This window comes from Parasteatoda tepidariorum, chromosome 7, assembly GCF_982258835.1.
Source record: "Parasteatoda tepidariorum strain Cologne lab strain chromosome 7, Ptep-v5.0, whole genome shotgun sequence".
In the NCBI taxonomy this organism is placed as follows: Eukaryota; Metazoa; Arthropoda; class Arachnida; order Araneae; family Theridiidae; genus Parasteatoda; species Parasteatoda tepidariorum.
In genome coordinates this window covers 41529739-41549779 of record NC_141761.1, presented here as the reverse complement: position 1 = coordinate 41549779, position 20041 = coordinate 41529739, and the positions used below count along the sequence as shown (strand labels likewise).

The window sequence follows — 20041 nt, the reverse complement described above, 5'->3', positions numbered from 1 at the left end:
AAACAATATACTTTTTTTTATTGCTTGAAAATAAAGCTTTATAAATTAAACGAATAAATTTGTTCGAAAAAAAAATTACTCATAGTATTTTCAATTGAACCTAAATGAGCATAATATTTATAAAACTGCTTACTTTAAAAATTCGTTTAGAGCTTCTTACTTTTGAAAATTAAACTTAAAAGAAAAATGACAAAACTTAGGGGAAAGAAAAAAAAACTCAAATCTACAGTGGTTAGGAATTTTTCATAAAAAAAATCTTAAGTAATAATTCATTTAATTGTTGTTTTACCGTATACAATCAAAACAATTGGATAACCATAAAATGCTGCTATTCAAATTGTTAACTCTGAAAAGAAATTTTAACTGTGTTTTCACCTTATTTGATTTAACAAATAAAAACTTTATCCTCGCCAACAAGACCCAGCTCATGAAAGTAATTAGACAGTAAAAATTTTGACTGCAATTTACAAACTGAAATACTGAAAATCGCTCAAACACGAGTTAAAATCACTCAAGTTTGAGTGAAAACGATCCATTTAGGTAATACTGAAAATCATTCACACTCCAGTGAAAATAACTCGAGTTTGAGTGAAATTTTTTTCACTCAAATTGAGCTATTTCCATATAACTCTTTCACTTGAGTGATTTTAACTCAAGATGAGAAGACCGGTTTTATCTAGATGAAAGAGTTAAATAGCACTCAAGTTGAGTTATTTTCACTCGTTCATTTTAAGTGATTATATACGCAAATTCTAATAGTGTGCTTTTCAATTGATCGAATCGCAAGTTAATTCTTCCCAAAACGTTTTATCATAGTTGCTAACATTATTTTTGCTTAAATTGTTTTTAACGCAGAGTATGTTTACTCCTTATATACTCCACCACTATAAGGAAGACGAGTGCGTTAAAATTGAAATTAGTATTTTTTAGTAAAGGAATTTTTTAGTAAATAATTTTGATCATGGATTTGCCCGAAATGGATTTGCACATGGAAAAATTATACAAATTAACAAAGAAATTAATTAGTAAGTAATTTTGGCCACGGATTTACACAAAGGAAAATTATATAAATTAACAAATAAAATTTTTAGTAAATATATCCACAAAAATATACGATTAATTCAACGATTTTATGTAGAATTTTATTACTTTAGCTGTGTATCCATTGTTTTTTATCAAATTTTGAAAGAGTTTATCGATTTGTTTTTTGGATAAATAAATATTACTACATATTCTTTTAATTCTATTCACTTATGTATATATATAAGAGTAGGCGATGCCATCCCACCGTTTTTGTTTAAAATTTCTACAGCCATCTATTTCTTTGATTAGAAAAAAATCAAAATTAAATCTAAATAATTACTTCCTAACTTTGTTTTTATTTCTATAAAAATGCAGCATTATTCTGAATAAATATTTAACATCTAACTAACTATTCGAATTTGCCTTATCGGAGAAATATTTATAGAGATTATTTTATTGAACAATCTTTATATCACGCCAACTCTTAGTAAAATCACGCAAAGATTACATCAGTCATAAAAGAATGATATTACTTAATAGACGATAAAACGATGTTTATTTGCACAGCTTTCCAAAAAAAACTTCAGCATTTTTTATTCCGTAGTAGATTCAGTAGTATTTTCCAATAACCGTTCTGTTCAAATAGAACGCGCGATAACATGATGGATAAAAAATTTGCTTGCGTACGTTTTACTAATTAGTAAAGCTTCTTGAAGTAATCTATATATATATACTTATTCAAGTTTTTTTTAAATTTTTGTAATATTAAACTGAATTTGAGAACACAGCTAACCAATTTGAGAGTACAAAAATCATAGTTAACCCTTTGCTTTTGGGGTGTCTCTCAGTCAATGCTGCCACCTTTAAAATACCAACCAATGGGGTGCTTGTAGCTCGAGATAAAGAAATTTACTTCACGTGACCTACGACCTCAGCGCCATCTGATCGTCTATAAACAAGATGGGGTGTTAAAGTTTCTCCACATGAGTTGGGATGTTAATTAACGTGAAGTTAATTTGTGGTGAGCAGAGGTCAGTAAAATCACAAGCATCAAAGTTTTAAATTATATGAATGTAAACTGCGTGTTGTTGGAAAAAGTAACTAAAATTACAATCCTTAGATTCTATAATATATTTAAATATTAAAGAAATAATGAACGTAAATATTTTTCCTCGATAATAATGATGTATTTAGTAATTGGATTTAATTATGCTCGTAATTATATAATTTAACTTGCAAATAACAGTGGATATTAAAAGTTATAGTGTCGTCAATTTGCCTTCGATTCATTGATCCAAAATCACATGAATACTAAGTACCTTCTCTAACCCGAACTTGATTACTTCATTACCAAGATTTTAATTAGATAAAAAAAGGGTTTGCGCATTTAAATTTCACTATTATTATCTGAATAATTTTATATTAAGCATGGAAGAAAGCACAAATGATAATAATTTAAATTTACCAGTTCAAGATAATGTGAATTTAGAAGTAAACAAAGCGTTTATAAAGCCACCTATTTTTTAGCGACATAAACCTAAATTATGGCTTTTACAACTTGAAGCACTGTTTTTTAATGACAATATTATACGTGATTTAGCTAATAACATTGTCTTTGCCTCATTATACGAAAATATTACAGATTTTGTGTGAAATATTCAGAGATGGTTCATCAAGTCAAGAAGGGTCACAATATCTTGAGTGAACCATTGGGCTGGTTGCTACTTTTTTTTTTCTTTTTACTATTTTCAAGATTCACATTCACATTTTTTTTTCGGAAGCGAATCTGACAAATCCTAGTTCAAATCAATACTTTTTCCCAGCTGAAATATTAATACATTTGATGTATCGCAAAGAAGTTGCAAAGGAGATTGCGAAGAAAGTTCATCATATCAAGAAAGTTAACAGTATCGTGTGTGAACCATTGGGTCAGTTTCTACTTTTTTTCCTTTTATAATTTTCAAAATTTATATTCACACTCACATTTTTTTCGTTTTGGAAACGAATCTGACAAATTCAAGTACAAATCAATACCTTTCCCTAGCTGAAATATTAATATATTGTCCCTAAATGTGTACTCTCTTTTCCTGTCATTTTTTAGAAAAATTTTAAAACTATATCTTAAAAGCATTCTTGACGGAGCGCTTTGCATTTATTTTATGTCCTCTGGAGGAGAAAACGTTAAGTTTTTAACATCAAAAATATAATTTAGTCATTATTTTTTTTCTGACAAAAACTCTATGTTGGTTTGAAAAAGCTAGTTGATGAGTAATCATCAGTAGTTCTAAAGCAAATGAAAAGAAGAATAATTATTATTAATAAATAATAACAAGAAATCATGCTCGTTTATCTTCCTTGTTTGAGGCGTGGTAGAAACTAAAAACTTTCATATCGAATATGAATACAAACTCAGTTAGCACTTTGCCAAGATGTAAAAAGATAAATTTTTCAATAAAGTTACCATAAAATTAAATTGATAGGTAAATTTGGAAATCTAAATGCTGTTTGATATTAATGAGTTCATTTATGAAATCATTTGTTTTTAAAAATCTGGGATAGTCAGATTTGATGAACCTATATTTCTGAAAAGTAATAATGTTAGTAAGTAATATTCTAAAAATAATATCAGTAATAAAAGTGCGTTTTTGACGCTAGCCAAATCGGATGATTTCATAACTCCAATTTATCTATCAATGTTTTGTGCTTAGTCTATATTAACCACGAAGCTGTCGCATGATATATCCAGTTAAATTATTCCCTAAGTCTGGTCGAATTATCCCAGCGATAAGAGAATCTAACTCTTGTCCGGAAGGTCCGGGGTTCTATCCTCAACTCCGCTAAGAGCCACCGAGTATATGTGATATACGTGCTCGTAAAATCTATGAACTGGAGAAAATTTCCTTCCCCTTCAGATCTATGTCTAAATTGAGGAAGGGGACTCAAGACTGAGGCTCCATCGATAGAGGATCAAATTTGTGATTGCATGTCTTCGTATCATCCTCAGAAATGTTTCCCAAACAGTCTCCAGTAGCCCATTGTGCAACTCTAGAGTGACGTAAATAAATTGCCTCTCCACCTAAGTTTTGATTCATCTTGGATCGTAAGTACTATTAGATGCACATTAACAGTTCAAAGTGGATAGTTCTGGAAATGAAATGCGTGTAAACGATGCATACGTACCAAAAAGTTACTGCGCACGCGTGTGTCATCCTCGCGTATCTCTTCAAAAGGAACTTCGCTGCTCTAAGGACACAAGAACGCGATCAATTGCTTTTTGTACATTTCAATTGATGAAAACACGTTGTGTAGTTTTTGATTTACCATGTGTTCGCTGTATTTTTGAGGAGCCATTAGCAAAACAAAAACGGACCACCCTTATAACTTTTGAACGATTTGACGGATTTTCATTCTGTAAAATGTTATGACAATGACTCAAAATAATATCTTAAATTATATATAGCAGTTAACTGTAACTGTGATGAAATATGCTTTTTTGTCGAAAAACTTCGCTTTCTATGAAGAATCGTATGATTTTTTTTTTTAATTGCATTCAATTTAGCACTACTGAAGTAGTAACTACTGAAACCAATTTCCGTACAAACAGCTCTCTGGAGTAAACCCCACTCCGGATGAATAATATAAATGAAAAGTGATAATAAGATTTTTTTTCCACGAAGAAAAACTAAGAAAAAAAGCTTTTTGCCACTTTCTTTTCTGGATGTTCGAATTCAAGCGGATGGTGCAATTTTTCCTTACAATTAACATAACATTCTGTTCCGGAGATAAGTCCTTTTTTATTCATTTAAATCGTATGAATTAAAAAAGAAAACTTAATGTTGGCATTTTTTTTATCCTTGAAAGCAATATGCTTTAAAAAATAGAAGATTAAACATAACAGGTTTGCTCCCGTGTCTGTTTAATTATTAAAAAGGATAAAAACTTGTAGCATCGTAGCTTTTATCACATAAAGTAAAGAGCGCAAAATTATATATTGTGGAAATAATTTAAATAAAGTTTTGAATTCTAGTATGAAATAATGTTGCTATCATGTTTTAAAGACTAAGTAGTAGCTTATATAATAAAGAATTGCTCAATATGTTGACATTCTTTTCATTTATCACTTCTTATATCATTGTAAATAAAAAAAGAATCAGAGCTTTAGTAGGTATGTTATGCAGATAAAAATTTTCATTTCAAATTTCTAATGATTCGCTGTTGTCTAGTCGTTCCTTCATGAAAGACAATATTCTTATTTAAAAGATAATTACTGACATTAACAATATTTCATTAGTCTCACGTTTAACTTGATTAAACAAATCATTTGCATTTAGCATTAAAAATTCATAATAAAAACTTTTATACATATAAGATAATATCTCCATATTCTTCTTTATTAATTTAAAGTGGAGGCTAATGCTCACTTAGTTTAATTGTAAAGATATAGTCATTTTTATTATGGTAGCATTTTCAACGGTATTATATAACACTTTTATAATGGGAGCATCTTCAGTATTGAAATTCGTGCTCTAGTGTACGAAAAACAATTGGAATTATTCATTATTATTATCGGAATTATTCATTAACCCTTCAATGAACCAGTCATTTCTAGTGAAGGTAAATTAAAATATCTTTTGGAATTGAAACTGATATACGAAAAATAATTTTTTATCTCATTGAGATTAAATTAAATTTATTTCCATCAATAAAGGCAAAATTAAATTAATTTAAACTTGTCTTTATTGATAGAAATCTTAACCACGGGCCACTAAGTGTTATGAAAATGAAATAAACTTACTGGCTTTTATTTTTTTATTAATAAAATAAACTTTATTAATGCTACAAACCTCACAAATATATTATAACTCACGGCTATAGGATGATTTCAGCGACAAAACTTGAATAAAAGAACGCGAATGCTGACTTCTCTAATTTCTCATGCAATATTTTCTTCAAAGAGTTTATTAATGTGACTTCAGTTTTTATGTGTGCCTTTCCTATATTCCTTCTGAGATTGTTATTATAAACTTCGATCTAAAGAAGTTTAAACGTCCTTTCGAAATGTGCAAATTTTAAATATAAGACAATAATAATATTAAAAATGATATCTGATACGCTGATGCTTATTCAAATGAATATTGGATTTTTAAATTGCTTTCTTATAAAAAAGTAAAATCAGAACTATGTTTTTATTATCAATATGATAAATTCTTAGCATATCTAAAGCTGTACAAGTTTGTTTCTTTTATTTTATGCGCGATGAAAACTAAAGAGAAAAAAGAGTAAAGCTAAGTAAAGTGGAAACGAAGAGGAAATAATCACGAGCATTTTCATATTCCAATTTCAATGATTTTTTAAGCAATAGCAGCATTTTATTTAGTCTTGAAATTATCAAACATATTTATAAATGACTGAATATTGCACTTCATATCATAGAACTTTTTTTAATAAGAAAGCATATAGCTGACTATTTCTTGAGGTATTTGTATTAGTCAGTACGGCAGAAATCGCTTTATTTTTGCATAATTTATGAACGGATAATTCATATATTCAGATTATTTATATATTTTATTAATTTCTATATCCCAAAGGTTTAACTCCTTTCAAATCATATTCAGTAACAAAAGTGGCAGTTGGCAGATACGAAAAAAGAGAAAAAGAACTTAGCTTTATTACAAGATTTTCTGCAATTTTTAATTGGCTAAAACACTAAAATAAAACGGCTGTTTATGAATTGACAAGAAGGTTTTAGTAAAAAGTACATTGGTTCCACAGTTTCGCCTCATCTAGTTTCTGAAAACGTAATTCTTTAAAATTTTAAAGCAGTAGCTCTATTTGAGGAGAAAGAACGTTTTAACATATCTGTTATTCGATAACTAATGAAGACGGTTGAAAGTACGGTTGAATTCAAAACCTAAAACACATAGTTTCAGGAAAAAGAAAGCATCAAATCCAAAAATTATTAATATCTGCTAATTTTCTATCCACCAAATTCTTAAAATTATGGGAATTTCTTAAGTCTACAGATGTTGAAAGTACGGTTGAAATCAAAACCTAAAACAGTTTCAGGAAAAAGAAAGCATCAAATCCAAAAATGATGAACATCTGCCAACTATCGAGCAAATTCTTAAAATTATGGGCGTTTCTTAATTCCACAGATATAAATCATTAAAAAAAGAATTAATTCTTTCATTTATAGGTTAACTCGTAAGACGTAAAATATGAAGTACTGCAAATTGGCGATTGAATCTCAAAATGGGATGTCATTTCAATATCATTCTATCATTAATTTTTTTAATCAATTTTTAAGCACCTTTTTATTGATTAAATGGTATAAAAATCTAGATTTAGATTTTAAAAAATAAAAACGTTTTGCACCTTACAAGTCAAGAAGTTTTTCTTCATTAACAAATTAATAGATAAAAATTATTTAATTCCGTTATAGTCTGCATTATATTGCTTATTTGTCCTTAGGTTGAGGTCCTACTTTTTGTAAAATAATTATTGTAAAATTAAACAATCATTCAAAGGATATGAAGAGATATGTGATACTGTAAAATAACGTAAAAGAAATTTTTAACCTTTTTTGCAGTTAAACTGTAAAAGCCAGCTGTATAAAACTTTGTCTACATCCCCCCTTTACATTGGAGAGGATAAATCCGAATTTGAGGGAAAAGTACGTATTTCTTCTGAATTGACATACATATCCTTATCACTCCGGATTAGAGCATAGGACTTCTATCAGAACTGTCCTTGCATCAGAAAGGTCCTGGGTTAGAATCCCGGGCAAAGCATGGATGTTTCTTTCCCTCTCTGTGTGTTCTTTGTCCTTTCTCCTTTGTGTGTGAATGTGACCCGCCCTATAAACGGGTTGCGGTTGTGTGAATGGCGTGGCAGAAGTCGAATTCCTAGCCATAGATGGCGCCACTTACAAACAGGAACAGGACAAAAAAAATCGTCCTGGGCAAGTATTTTTTGGTCTTCCTCTCTTTCTACTGCCCTGAGGTTTCCAATTATAAACTTGTTTACGTAGAACATGACCAATCCATTTCCATTTACAGTTTTTTAATTTCCATATAAATCGGTTTCTGTCTTACTTTTCTAAGGATTCCTGTAATACAAATTTTATGGAACGACTTGATACCCTTCTGAAGCAGTTGCTAATAAACACTTGAAGTTTTTTATGTTATTTTTATTGTCTCGTTGTTCTTTTATTATGCTGTCTCAGTTCCATATAGTTGAACAGATTTGACATCAGTATCAAAAATTCGAGTATTTGTTGAATTTTTTATGTTTTTTTTTCCAGAATTTATTGAGAATATCGTAACTGCATCGGACTTTGTTCTATTTAGTATACCTTCATCAGTTCCTCCCTTGTTGTTAATTATACTTTCAAGATACAGAAAACTGCTTACCTCCTCTAATTTATTATTTTCTATGAATTTGTCATTTAATTGTTTAGGATTAATTTTAAAATTTTAGTTTTATTTTATTTCATACGAAATCCCCTTTTGATTGCCTCTACTTTTAAAATGTTTGTGTTACTTTGCATGCTCTAAAGTGTGTTGGTCCGTAAACTTAAGTGGTCTGTAAATTAAAGATCAAAAAGATATTCAGCAATGTTCCATCTTATACCCCTCTTATTCTCTGATACTTTTTTAATAATCTGGTCATAAGCAATTAAAAAGATAGTTAGAATAGTTAGCAATTAAAAAAATAGTAATACACAAACCAGCCTAAAACCGAAATCATTCTTGAAAGATTTTGATCGTTAACTGGCACGGATTTTTCGCATAGGGTAGTTTTTATATGCATTTCTGATAATGCTTGCAAAACATTTTGGAATTCCATAGTACTTCAACACCATCCAGATTGTTGCTCTATGTAAACTGCCGAAAGTGTTTTCAAAATATATGAAATTTAAATATATTGTTCATTGCCATTCTATAAGTTGCTCGGCTATAATCCTTAATGTAGCAAAGTGGCCAACACATGATCTATTAAGTCTGAAACCTGCTTGTTCCGGTCGCAGGCTTTTGCATTTTTTATTCTTTCCTGCACTATTGTAGTGAAAACTTTGGTACATACATTTAACAACGCTATTCCTTTCCAATTGTCACACATTTTCAAATCACCTTTTCTGTTAGTTTTATAATCAGGCCTTCACCCCTGTCAATAGATAACTCTTCGCTCTTCGTGATTTTATTAAACAGGTCAGTTACAGGTTTGATTGCAGCTTTTAAACTTTCCATGAAAAGTTCATCAGGTATTTTAACTCCGACAGCAGCCTGCTCGCATTTAGGCAATTTTGTTGCTTGTTGCACCTCAAGCTGTGTTATTGGACCAGGGTCTTGTCTGTCTGAACACAGGTCCAGACAGACAAGACCAAATAATAAGGCTTATAATAATAAGACCCAATAATACGGAGTCCAAATTTTGGACGGCTTTCCTGCCCAAACTTTTGGAACCATATGGCTACCCCCTATATTCTAGGGGTCATAAGTGTGATCAGACTAGACACACTGAACCGGCAAGGGTTTAAGAGAATACACAAAAAATTTTAAAATGTTCAGGTTTTTTTAATATATGAAAATATTACAGTTAATTCTCTTTCACATGATGAAAATTTTAAGCTTTTATTACCCCATTTTTATTAGCATGATTTATGTCTGTGAGAGAAACCTTTAATTAAAATTTTGACATTTTTCCGATTATCTAGAGCACTCAAATCTTCACTGAAACTCCAAGCTTGATTGAAACGCGCTTTTAATTACTTTCTTGCCGCTTCAAGTAGAACTTATCGTCATTTTATATCCGAATGAAATTTATTTTTAATCTAAATTTTATCATTTTATGACTTCCTAGTAAGCACAAATTGCAACAGCATCTCATTGTCTTATGACAGCTGAAGTCTCAATCGTTTTATGCCCACTACGATTAGGTGCTTTTAATCACTAAATAAAGTTTGTCACCAAGAAAATTCCAAACACTTTTCAGGCAACTAGAGTGCTAAGAATCCTAGTTCTGCGATTAATACGAAAATCATCAACGTTAAACTTGTTCCCCGAATTAATCACTGGGTGTCAGATCGAATTTCAATTTCTACAAACGTATCTTAATAGGATGAAGGAAAAACTAAATAGACTTACTGTAGTTTCACAGACAAGAACCTCATGTCTAAACATAAAAAATAAAATGATATTTAATCCGTGAGGATGGTTCTTGTTTATAGAACAGAAACTATCATGTATCCATTGCTGTAAATATATTCATGCTTCATTCACGTTGTTTTTGCACAAAATATACTCTTATCCTCATTTTGGTATTTTGTTGTTCGAGTGCTTGAAATCATTGTGAGAAATTCGTGTGATTTCCATCACTATGTTTTCCAAAGATATGAATTTTGATATGTTAATGTGCAGCAGTGTTTTCTTTAGATTATAAAATGAATTCCAGACTATCGAATACTGAAAAAATATGGTAAAAACTATCAAAAAGTTCAGCAATTTTTACAGAAGCGCTTTTTCAATAATTTTGGAAAATATTAAAAGTAATACTTTGATTAACTTCGGAAAATGTAGTAAAGTTTGATAATTATATCATGATACCTTAGTGCATGGCATAAAAACCATTCATTTGATTAAGTTTACTTTTCAGTTTCGCATTCTTTACTATACACTAGGTAACAAAATTTATAATTTTGAAATCCCAATTTTACGATTAAAAGAAAAAGTAACAATTGAATTTATTTAAATTCCGTATATTTTGGTTTAATTAACCACAATTATTATATTTCAGAAATGGACGATATTTTTAACGAAATTTTTTTATCCATGTAGTAAATCTGTAGTGTAAGCCTTGAGCTCAGCTAATGTTACTTTTTTTTACTTCATTCCACATAACTATTTGTCCCAAATGCTAGAAAGCTTAGAAAAAAGATCATGGGGTCATAAAAGACCATTAATTTTAAATCACAATTCCAAGAAATTAAATTCCAAGTCCATAAGAAAATATAATCTTTATATCAAAGAAATTCACAAATTTTAGCTAATGAAAACAGAAATACAACCAGGTATTTTTATGAAAGTACATTTAAAGATTATCATATCGTTCCTTATTAGGCTTCAAGATACGAATTGTGTAGTACAGTTCTTTTGGACGTATCCAACTGTAAGAATTATCAAACAAAATAACATCTGAAAGAAAAATGAAAATTATTTACTATATTAATCATAACGTAAATAATAAATCATCATTTACTTTATCCTCTTGTGCAAATACTAATAATCAGTGTTTTCATGAATACAAATAGATTAAACAAATAAATTTTCTCATTTTAAATTACAACGGGAAAAATGATTTTACAAGTAGCTAATGCTTTGATGTAACTTTTACTAGTAATAATTTGCTAGTCAGATGTGTAAGAAATCTATGCATCAAAACAATTAATTTTCTTCAAAAAATAATCTTTACATGATTTTTTAAATTTCCTTTGAGGAAATTTGACAAAACGATAAGGTTTATTTATACCAAAAAGAATCTGATTTTTTTTCCTTATCAGGCCTGTCTAATTATGCTTATAAAACATAGATGAACATAATTTTTGAATTCAGGTGAGTGCTCTTTTCAGAGCACCCTATGAGTTTTTTGATTCAGGTTTGTTTCGTGCTGTAATTATTTGTTAATATTTGTTCTTGAGGCTTCTTTAATCGTAAAACTAAATAAAATTTGAATGGGGGTTTCTTTGAGATTTTAGCTGTTAAAAAATACACTTCATTGGTATTAAATATTGATTTAATGTCAATACGAAATAGTTCAAATTAAAAAATTAAAACAAATGAGGCGATAAGTAGTGTTTCCTTTCTTAGCCATGGACACATAATGCCGATAAAGTTTCCAATTCTAGGTTTTGGGTCCTTAGAATTTTACATGCATTCAAATCATATAACATTTATCTTGAATTTCATTTTAAGAAAATTAATAGCTCTATAACTCAATTAAATGTTCCATAAAATTAAATTTTTATAAGATAAGTGTTGAGATTTCCAGAACTGGAATAACTAGCCAGTCATGCTGAAAAATGCATAACATATTTCCTAACATTTAAAAAAAATTATTATCTTTTTTAATATTTTTTTCCATAAAAAGAAATCAGTAATGTAACAGTAATATTTTTATACCTCAACCTTGAATTAAGTGCAGATTAAATTTCTTTTAAGAGATTCCCTCCATACCTGCCTAACACATTAGCATAGAATTCGAAAACCACTATGTGGCTGCTAATGTTTTGGATCCATTAGAATTCGCTGTTGTTTCTCTCGCTTTCTTTTAAGCCAACGCATTTGAATATGCAAGGCTAAAGAAAAGAGCCTTGGCATTTAATTTAAACAATTAATAGCCAATACATGGATTCCTTAACTCTTCTTGGCAAAATCTAGTTCAACGTACATTGGCATTTTTGATTTCTTGGTGGATGCAGGTGCCATATGGGGCTTGTCACTGATAAATTGTCACTGATAATAGTTGGTTGTTACTGATAAATATATTTCACCCAAAACTCAAATGTTAAAGGGTTACTTAATAATACGAAATATATTAATATAGGTAAAAAATATTCTATTGATATTTGGTGATATTAAAACAGCACCAATACTTAGCAGTTTTAATGCCGATGCTTTGGATTTAAATGCTTTACTGTCACTCAAAAGGGAAGTGTACCATAGAAAATCACCTAATAGTGGTAACTTTTAACTATCGCGAATTTGCCGCGAGAAATAGCATCATGCAAAGTGATACTAAATACATTTTATCTTTATTCCAATGATATGAACTATAAACAACGAACTTCAATAACGTAAAGCCAACGAAGATTACACCATATAATATTAAATTTAAAAAATGAAATTATTTTAGCTATATTGATTGAAAACTTAGTGAAAATGCCAGGTAAGAGACATTTTCAGAACGGAAAAAGAAGTTGCATCTGACTTATTTTATTACCAATTTATTAAAAGGTTGGACTAATAATTCTTTGCTTTATTTTATTTTCAACTGCCTAATTAGAAATTAAAAGCATGCGAAAAACTAATATGGATTAGTTATGTAAAGATAAAGGTAAAAGCAAAAACAGTCCTGCCACATTAAACGTACCCATATTAAGGACCACCACGTCATGTTATTTTCTCTAATTCATTAATTCTCCTAAAAATGTCATTCATCTGGATCTTCCATCAAGCTCTTTAATTGTGTCGGTGTATGACTTTTAGTTTTGAGCTTGACTCGGTACTGATTTATTGATTTTTTTTTTTATTCACCCATACGAAGAGAGAGTATTCGGCTGGTAATAAACAGAAATGTTTTATTTTAGAAATATGGAATCATATGGAGCTACTAAGTAAAAAGAAACGATTCAGGGAGGGGCCATATGCGGTTGCAGGGCCAAGCCCCATGTGGCACCTCCGTTCATCAAGAAATCAAAAATGCCAGTGTAATGCGTACGTTGAAATAGTTTTTGCCAAGAAGAGTTAAGGAATCCATGTATTGGAGATTAATTGTTTAAATTTAATGCCAAGGCTCTTTTCCTAAGCCTTGCGCATTCAAATGTATTGGCTGAAAAGAAAGCGAGAGAAACAATAACGAATTTTAATGAATTCAAAACATTAGCAACCATATAACGGTTTTCGAATTCTATACTAATATATTAGGCAGATATAATAAAGGGAATTTCTAAAAATAAATTTATTCTGCACTCATTTCAAGGTTGAGGTATAAAGTTATAGCAGTTATATTACTGATTTCTATTCATTGAAAAAGGTTTAAATAAAGTAATTATTGTGTTTTTTGAAGTGAAACTTCTAATGCGACTTCCAACAAGGTTGCGTTAAACGTTTAACGCTACCATGGTAACGAGCTGCCTGTGATCCTTGCAGGAGATTTTAATGTGAATTTCTCGTTCCCTGAAGTTGAATCATTATTAACCTTCCTTAAAGACAAATTTGGATTGGAAATGATAAATGGTAGGAATGATCCAACAACCAAAGGGGGAACTACCATTGATGCAGTTTTTGCAAGAAATATTGAAAAAATAGAACTCAAACATTTCGTATCTTACTTCAGTTATCATAATTCCATTGTAAATGTTATAGATTTGGATATTTTTCCACTCGAAAATGATAATTAAAAGATGCGATCAATTGTGAATTGTAAGCAATGTTAATAAAGTTTGTCTTAAAGAAACAATATGATTTCACTAAAAATCAATTTCTACCCCTTCCTATTTTCATTTCCACATTACGAAGTTTCACTTTTTCCGCGTGGAGGGACTTCACGCACTATTTTTTTTGTTTTTTTTTTTTTGTTTTTTTTAAAAAAATCTTAAGAAATGTGTTATACATATTTCTGCATGACACCGCTTTAGCTACTTATCCCAGCTATAATCAAATTCACGACTAAAAACTATTAACTGTCCAAAATGAAAGGGTGATTTCAAGTGTATATTCTGGATTGAGTTTCAGACTATGAATTAACAAATTTTTCATTTCAATGCTATAACAAATCAGTTCCAATTCTATATCTACCATATACCCTACATAAATATAAACAATACTTACATGTTCCAATTTTTCGGCATTGGTATAGACCTGTTTCAGGTGCTAGTACAGTATCAACTTTTTCTAATGGAATCAACTCTTCTAAAACTGTTTCGACTGTAGAATTGTCTCTGTAAAATAGACCGAAACCTATATCCCTTGCTTCAATTTCGAATCGCCATTCAATTTGCGAATCTTCTTCGAGAATGTTAATAAGAATTTCGGAATATGAAGATCGACTTAGTGACAGTTTCTTTACTCCATCAAGATTAGCAAGTGCTTTTTTGCTTTTACGGTTTTTCCGATACATCTCTGTAGGAACTTTTCCGTCATGAATAATCTGAAAAAATTAAACGAATTTTAAATAGATAAAAAATTTCATTAAAAGAATTTATATTTTAATATTTATAGAAACATTTATAGTTACAATTTTTTTCATCAAATATTTTTCCAATGTTTTAAAACTTTTAGAAAAGCATTTGTTGTGCGCAATTCAGTATCTAATGAAATTTTCTGTTATATTATAATTATTATGTCTGTTAACTTTTAATAGTTACTCCCTCGTTTTCATGGTGAAATTTAAATAAATATATTTGTAACGAACGCGAAAGAAAATAAAATATTTTAATTTAAATGATCCAGATTTTAACGCCAACTTATTAAATATTCTTTTATTTTCTGACATTTTTATAGAAAAAGAGTGTAACAAGTTTACTTTACCTCAATTTAGTTGTCAAAAATTTTTTCTTTAAAATAATTTAAGCCAGTAGCCCTCAACCTCCGACCACGGACTGTTACCGGTCAGTGGATTAAATGGTACCGGGATACCTAAAAGCATTCAATTAATTTCATTTTATTTACTGTGATTATATCTCTGGGGTTTGAGTAACTTTCTATGGACGAGTGGCTAACTGGTAGCTGAGAGACGTCACCCAAGGCCGCACCAATACCACGCACCTAACTATATTTTATTTTGAAGGCATGTTTAAATCTAATAATATTAAAATTATTGAAATTAATATATTATCAAACGTTGACCTGCCCTGGCAATAAAGAAGTTGACGAACACTGGTTTAAACGATAAATATTTAAAACTTTTTAAGTGTTTATTTTTTTATTTTATTATTTATTGATTGATTGTTTTGTTTTTTAAATAATTATGTTTTTTTGTTTCAACCCCATCATATTAAACAAAAATATTAATATATTGGGAATACTGATAAACAAATTTTTCCAATTTTGCTTAAAACAAAGGGATAAAGAAATGTTTTAAAGACATTAATTCCAGCCGAAAGAGTAGATCGTAAAGTAACAAAAATTTTTGGCAAAACTAAAGTAACCTACATTTTTGCTGTGATCCTCGCTAATGCGTTAAACCAACTTGTGGAGAGAAAAAACTGAGTTAAGAAACAACCGAATTTAACAATATAGTTTATATCACCAAATATGAAATCACAATTGATAAAATATACAAATATGGAACCTCAAATGGTAATACCAATCTTTATTTCATCCTGTCAGAAACGACGTAATTTTTATCAACATAAGAAATGCTGGTTAGAATAAGTTCGATTAATCTAAATCAAATGCTATAATTTATTACCATAATAAATTTCGTAAATTTATTTTAAAATTCACAAATTAGCAATTATGTAATTAATATTTGTTTACAAAACTCTTATGCATCTTTTTTCTCAAATAAAATAAATTAATTTCTCATCATAATAGCTCATTTATTTTTTATCCTCAAAGTGTAATAAGACTTAAAATGAAAGCTAGCAGCTTGACAGATTGTACCTTGAATATAATCTGGGTGGATGATAACTTAATACTTAATATTTGCAGCTAAGAAAATTTTTGTATGAAGTTTAAACTTACAAATGTGTTACAGTTGGGATTACCGTCAGGATCTGTTCTATTTCCTCCCAGGAAAGCGGGTAAAACATCGGCATCAAATTGTTCTAAAAGAGCTTCTTTATACCCCTCTAAAATGAGATAAAATTAAATTAAGTGAAAATGTAAGTTCGGATAAAAAAAAATATTCGTGAGGATATAAAGAAATTTTGTCAAATGCATTTTACCAATTATATGGGCGATTCTCAGACATGGGTGATTCTCACGGAATACGACAATTGACAGTCTTTTGCTCCAAGATCTAATAATATACTACTAAAAGAACTTTTTTTAAAAAAAATTTATAAATATCATTGCTGTTGGCATTTTAAAATGACTTTGCATTACCAGTGACTGTTTTGTATATTTAAAAAATTAAATTGAATTTCAAAATGTCATTTTCCTGGTATGTCACAAACAATATTTCCAATAATAAATAGCTTCAAAATTTACCATAAAATTTTTAACGTCTAATTTTTTTTTCTCAACCGTTGTAAGCATTTCTAGAATATATGCAGAGGGTATTATTTCCAAAAACTCTTTGTTAAAAATATTTTTTTTCTGTCAATAATTTGTCTGTCACATGAAAATCAGTCAATTTCCTGGCCTCTTTTTTTTAGTAATTTTTAACCAAAATGTATAAGGTCAGCAATCAATGACTTAGGGCGCTTTTTCATTACACGACACGATAACGACAAAACGGTTCCGATTATCGGCGAACGACATAGGGTCAAGTAAAATACATGGTCAGCAACGGAGCGCTTTTTCACTCACCGATACGATAACGATTATGTCGTATCCGACAAGGCGATACCGTTTGTCGGAATCAAATGTCGGCTAGGCAAGCGAATTTCTCCTCAAATCGTGGCGATTTTATTAGTTGTTGTGTATCTTTCCTGTTTTATCTCCTCTTTTGATATCATATTTTATTCTTTTAATCAATTTTAATATTTTATTAGATCATGTCAAATGTAAAATTCGAAAATAAAAGTTTTATATAATTTATTCTCATGTCTGGTTATAAATTTTTAATTTCATGAAGCTGCATTTTTTACATTATAATGAGGTTGAAAGACGTAAACAATCATAAAAGTTTCATTGAAAATTTTTATAAATTCATTATATGCTTTAATGAAGGGATGATATTTTTTATAATAGTAATGGTTTGATAAGAAGGCAAATAAAGACCCTTATGCATTTCAAACAGAACTCGATCTAACTACTGGTTTCTGCTTGATTGATTAATATAAAGTCTGTTCCCTGATTCAACTGAAACATTTTTTTAAAACATGATAGAACGGCTTCATAAGATAAATTTGATAAAACTCATTTAAAAAATCATCTAAAAAGATTATTCTAAATGAAACTAATATTTTAATTCGATTTGAAAAAAACGTTAATACTTTAAAATATTTAAAGAATTTAAGTAATGTTAAGTGATTACAGACATAATTTTAAGAATAGATTGGCGGCACTTAAAAACCGCCAAATCTGTAGCTGTGGTGGCGTTAATCTCTAAGTACCATTTCGTGCACCCAAAAACGTTTCTGCACTGCTAGCTTTTTTCTTCTAAAATAAAGTAAAAAGTTTGAGACGACGATTATCATCCGGCATATTTAAAGTTCGCAGAAAAAAAACCCAGCAGAACACAAGCAACTGCTCACTTGTTGGGTCTTTGTGCCAACTAAATTAAATGAACGCCAATTTACGATACTACCAATAATTTTATCAAAAAAATAACATATTTTATTTCTTAAACATTTTAGAACACAACAACATTTATTATATATCTAACTCCGTTGCCAAAACGAATTCAAAACTAAAACTTATAATTTTTCAAAACACGTTCAAATAAATTATTTAAATTTTATGTGTCTACACACTCAAGCTCAAAACATTGAATGAACAAGAATTTCTACTTCTCGCACTAACGATATCGGACAAGTGAAAAAACAATTGCTTAAACGATCCGGCGACGACATTGTCGTTCACACATTTGTCGTCCGATTTTGTCGGTATCGTGTCGTGTAATGAAAAAGCGCCCTTAGGCTAAGAGATTGATTAGAATTCTATCCTATCAGAACATGTCTTATTTCAGGAATAAAGAACCAACTTTCTGGTTCAAAATCTATTTCAACAAATTTTACAAGGTGAGTAGGTTTTTATGTTGTCATTTTCCTGTCTTCTTGAAATCATTAATAACATGAACTACGTAGATTTACCTGAGTTATTTCAAGAAATCCTGTTGTTTTCTGCGGAAAATAAACTTCTTAGGCCGAAATGTTAAATTAAAGTAAAGTTAAATGCTGTAAAATGGCAAATCGTCATTATCCTGGCTGGCATTTTCCTGGTTTATGAATGCCATCAGTTACCAGAAAATTTTAAACTTTGTTTAACAATGATACAAGAAAATGCTTGCAACTCATATACCCTTGTAATTTTGAACCTGATTCAGAAGACAAGGGAACTTCTGGATCAAGTATTCGAAAAAATTTGCCTTCGTAGTGGACTTTTTGATGGAACTAACCACATTAGTGTTACATGGTGAAGAAAACGACAGATTAATGATAAGATTTATTATAAATCAGATTTATTATATGTTTAACTGTATTGCATAAGTTTTGAATCCTTTAACTTTATCTATTAATTAAAATAACAATTAATATATGATTATCAAATTTTTTTCATAAGAAATTGTTTTCGAATAACCGAATTGAACAATTCTCCTTTCAAATTCATGAAGCCATATTTTTTAGAAACTATATTTCCTAAATTTTGAATCTGAAGCCGCAAGAATGACATTTTGATGGAACTAGCCCATATTTGTGTTACATAGGGAAGAAAACCATGAAAACCCTTCACGGCTAACTTGATGGTACGACTCTAACCGATGATCCGTCTACCACTGAGTACATTTAACGACAGCACTGAGCCGGTGCGAGCCTGGTACGGATTCCCAGCCATCTCTAGGATTGAAATCGGGTATGAGGAAATTGTGGTGGCTGATTTGAGAATCTAATTGTTATATTTTACATCTTATAATTATCTCAAAATAGAGACCATGATGTAAGGAAATTATTTCAAAAGTCAATATATCCACTTACCGTCTCCAAAAATAAAAATTTTTTTCATGACAGCTCTTGAAAGAATCGCCTTAATGATATTAAATGCAATATAAAAATACACAGAAGCTGAAATAAGAAAATTCAAATCATTAAGATACATACATGAAAAGTATTTTAATAATTTGATTGTATAATTCTTAAAACCTGATATACACTACTTTCATCAGTGCTCAGCGTCATTGTTTTGCTTTTTTTAATCTATATCTATTTATTGTATCTATATTTTACCCAAAAGCAATGAGCATTTTTTAATAAATTATATTAACAATAAGGATTATAATTAAGAATAATCTTATGCCACTATATTAATGAAATAAGGGATAATTTTTATCTTAATTAAATTCTTAAATTAAATTTGTTTACTTTTAAAACGTTAATTTAACCAAATTATAAACAAAATTAAGTTTCTATAAT

At 29.5% G+C, this 20041-nt stretch overlaps 2 protein-coding genes across 4 annotated transcripts in view; one reads left to right on the top strand and one right to left on the bottom strand.

The window, feature by feature from the left end:
* Positions 1-20041, top strand: part of LOC107445505 (dual oxidase 2) — a 161058-nt gene that overhangs the window by 3962 nt on the left and 137055 nt on the right. The window lies entirely within an intron of this gene.
* LOC107445506 (SEC14-like protein 2) overlaps positions 11020-20041 on the bottom strand; it is a 50309-nt gene continuing 41287 nt past the window's right edge. For all 3 annotated transcript variants that reach the window (XM_071183534.2, XM_071183535.2, XM_071183533.2), the window contains 4 exons: positions 19607-19693; positions 16488-16594; positions 14631-14949; positions 11020-11216 (listed from right to left, as the gene is read on the bottom strand). In XM_071183534.2, the coding sequence (XP_071039635.2) occupies positions 11113-11216; positions 14631-14949; positions 16488-16594; positions 19607-19693 (617 nt within the window). In that variant the 3' untranslated portion in view covers positions 11020-11112. The remainder of the gene's footprint in view (positions 11217-14630; positions 14950-16487; positions 16595-19606; positions 19694-20041) is intronic.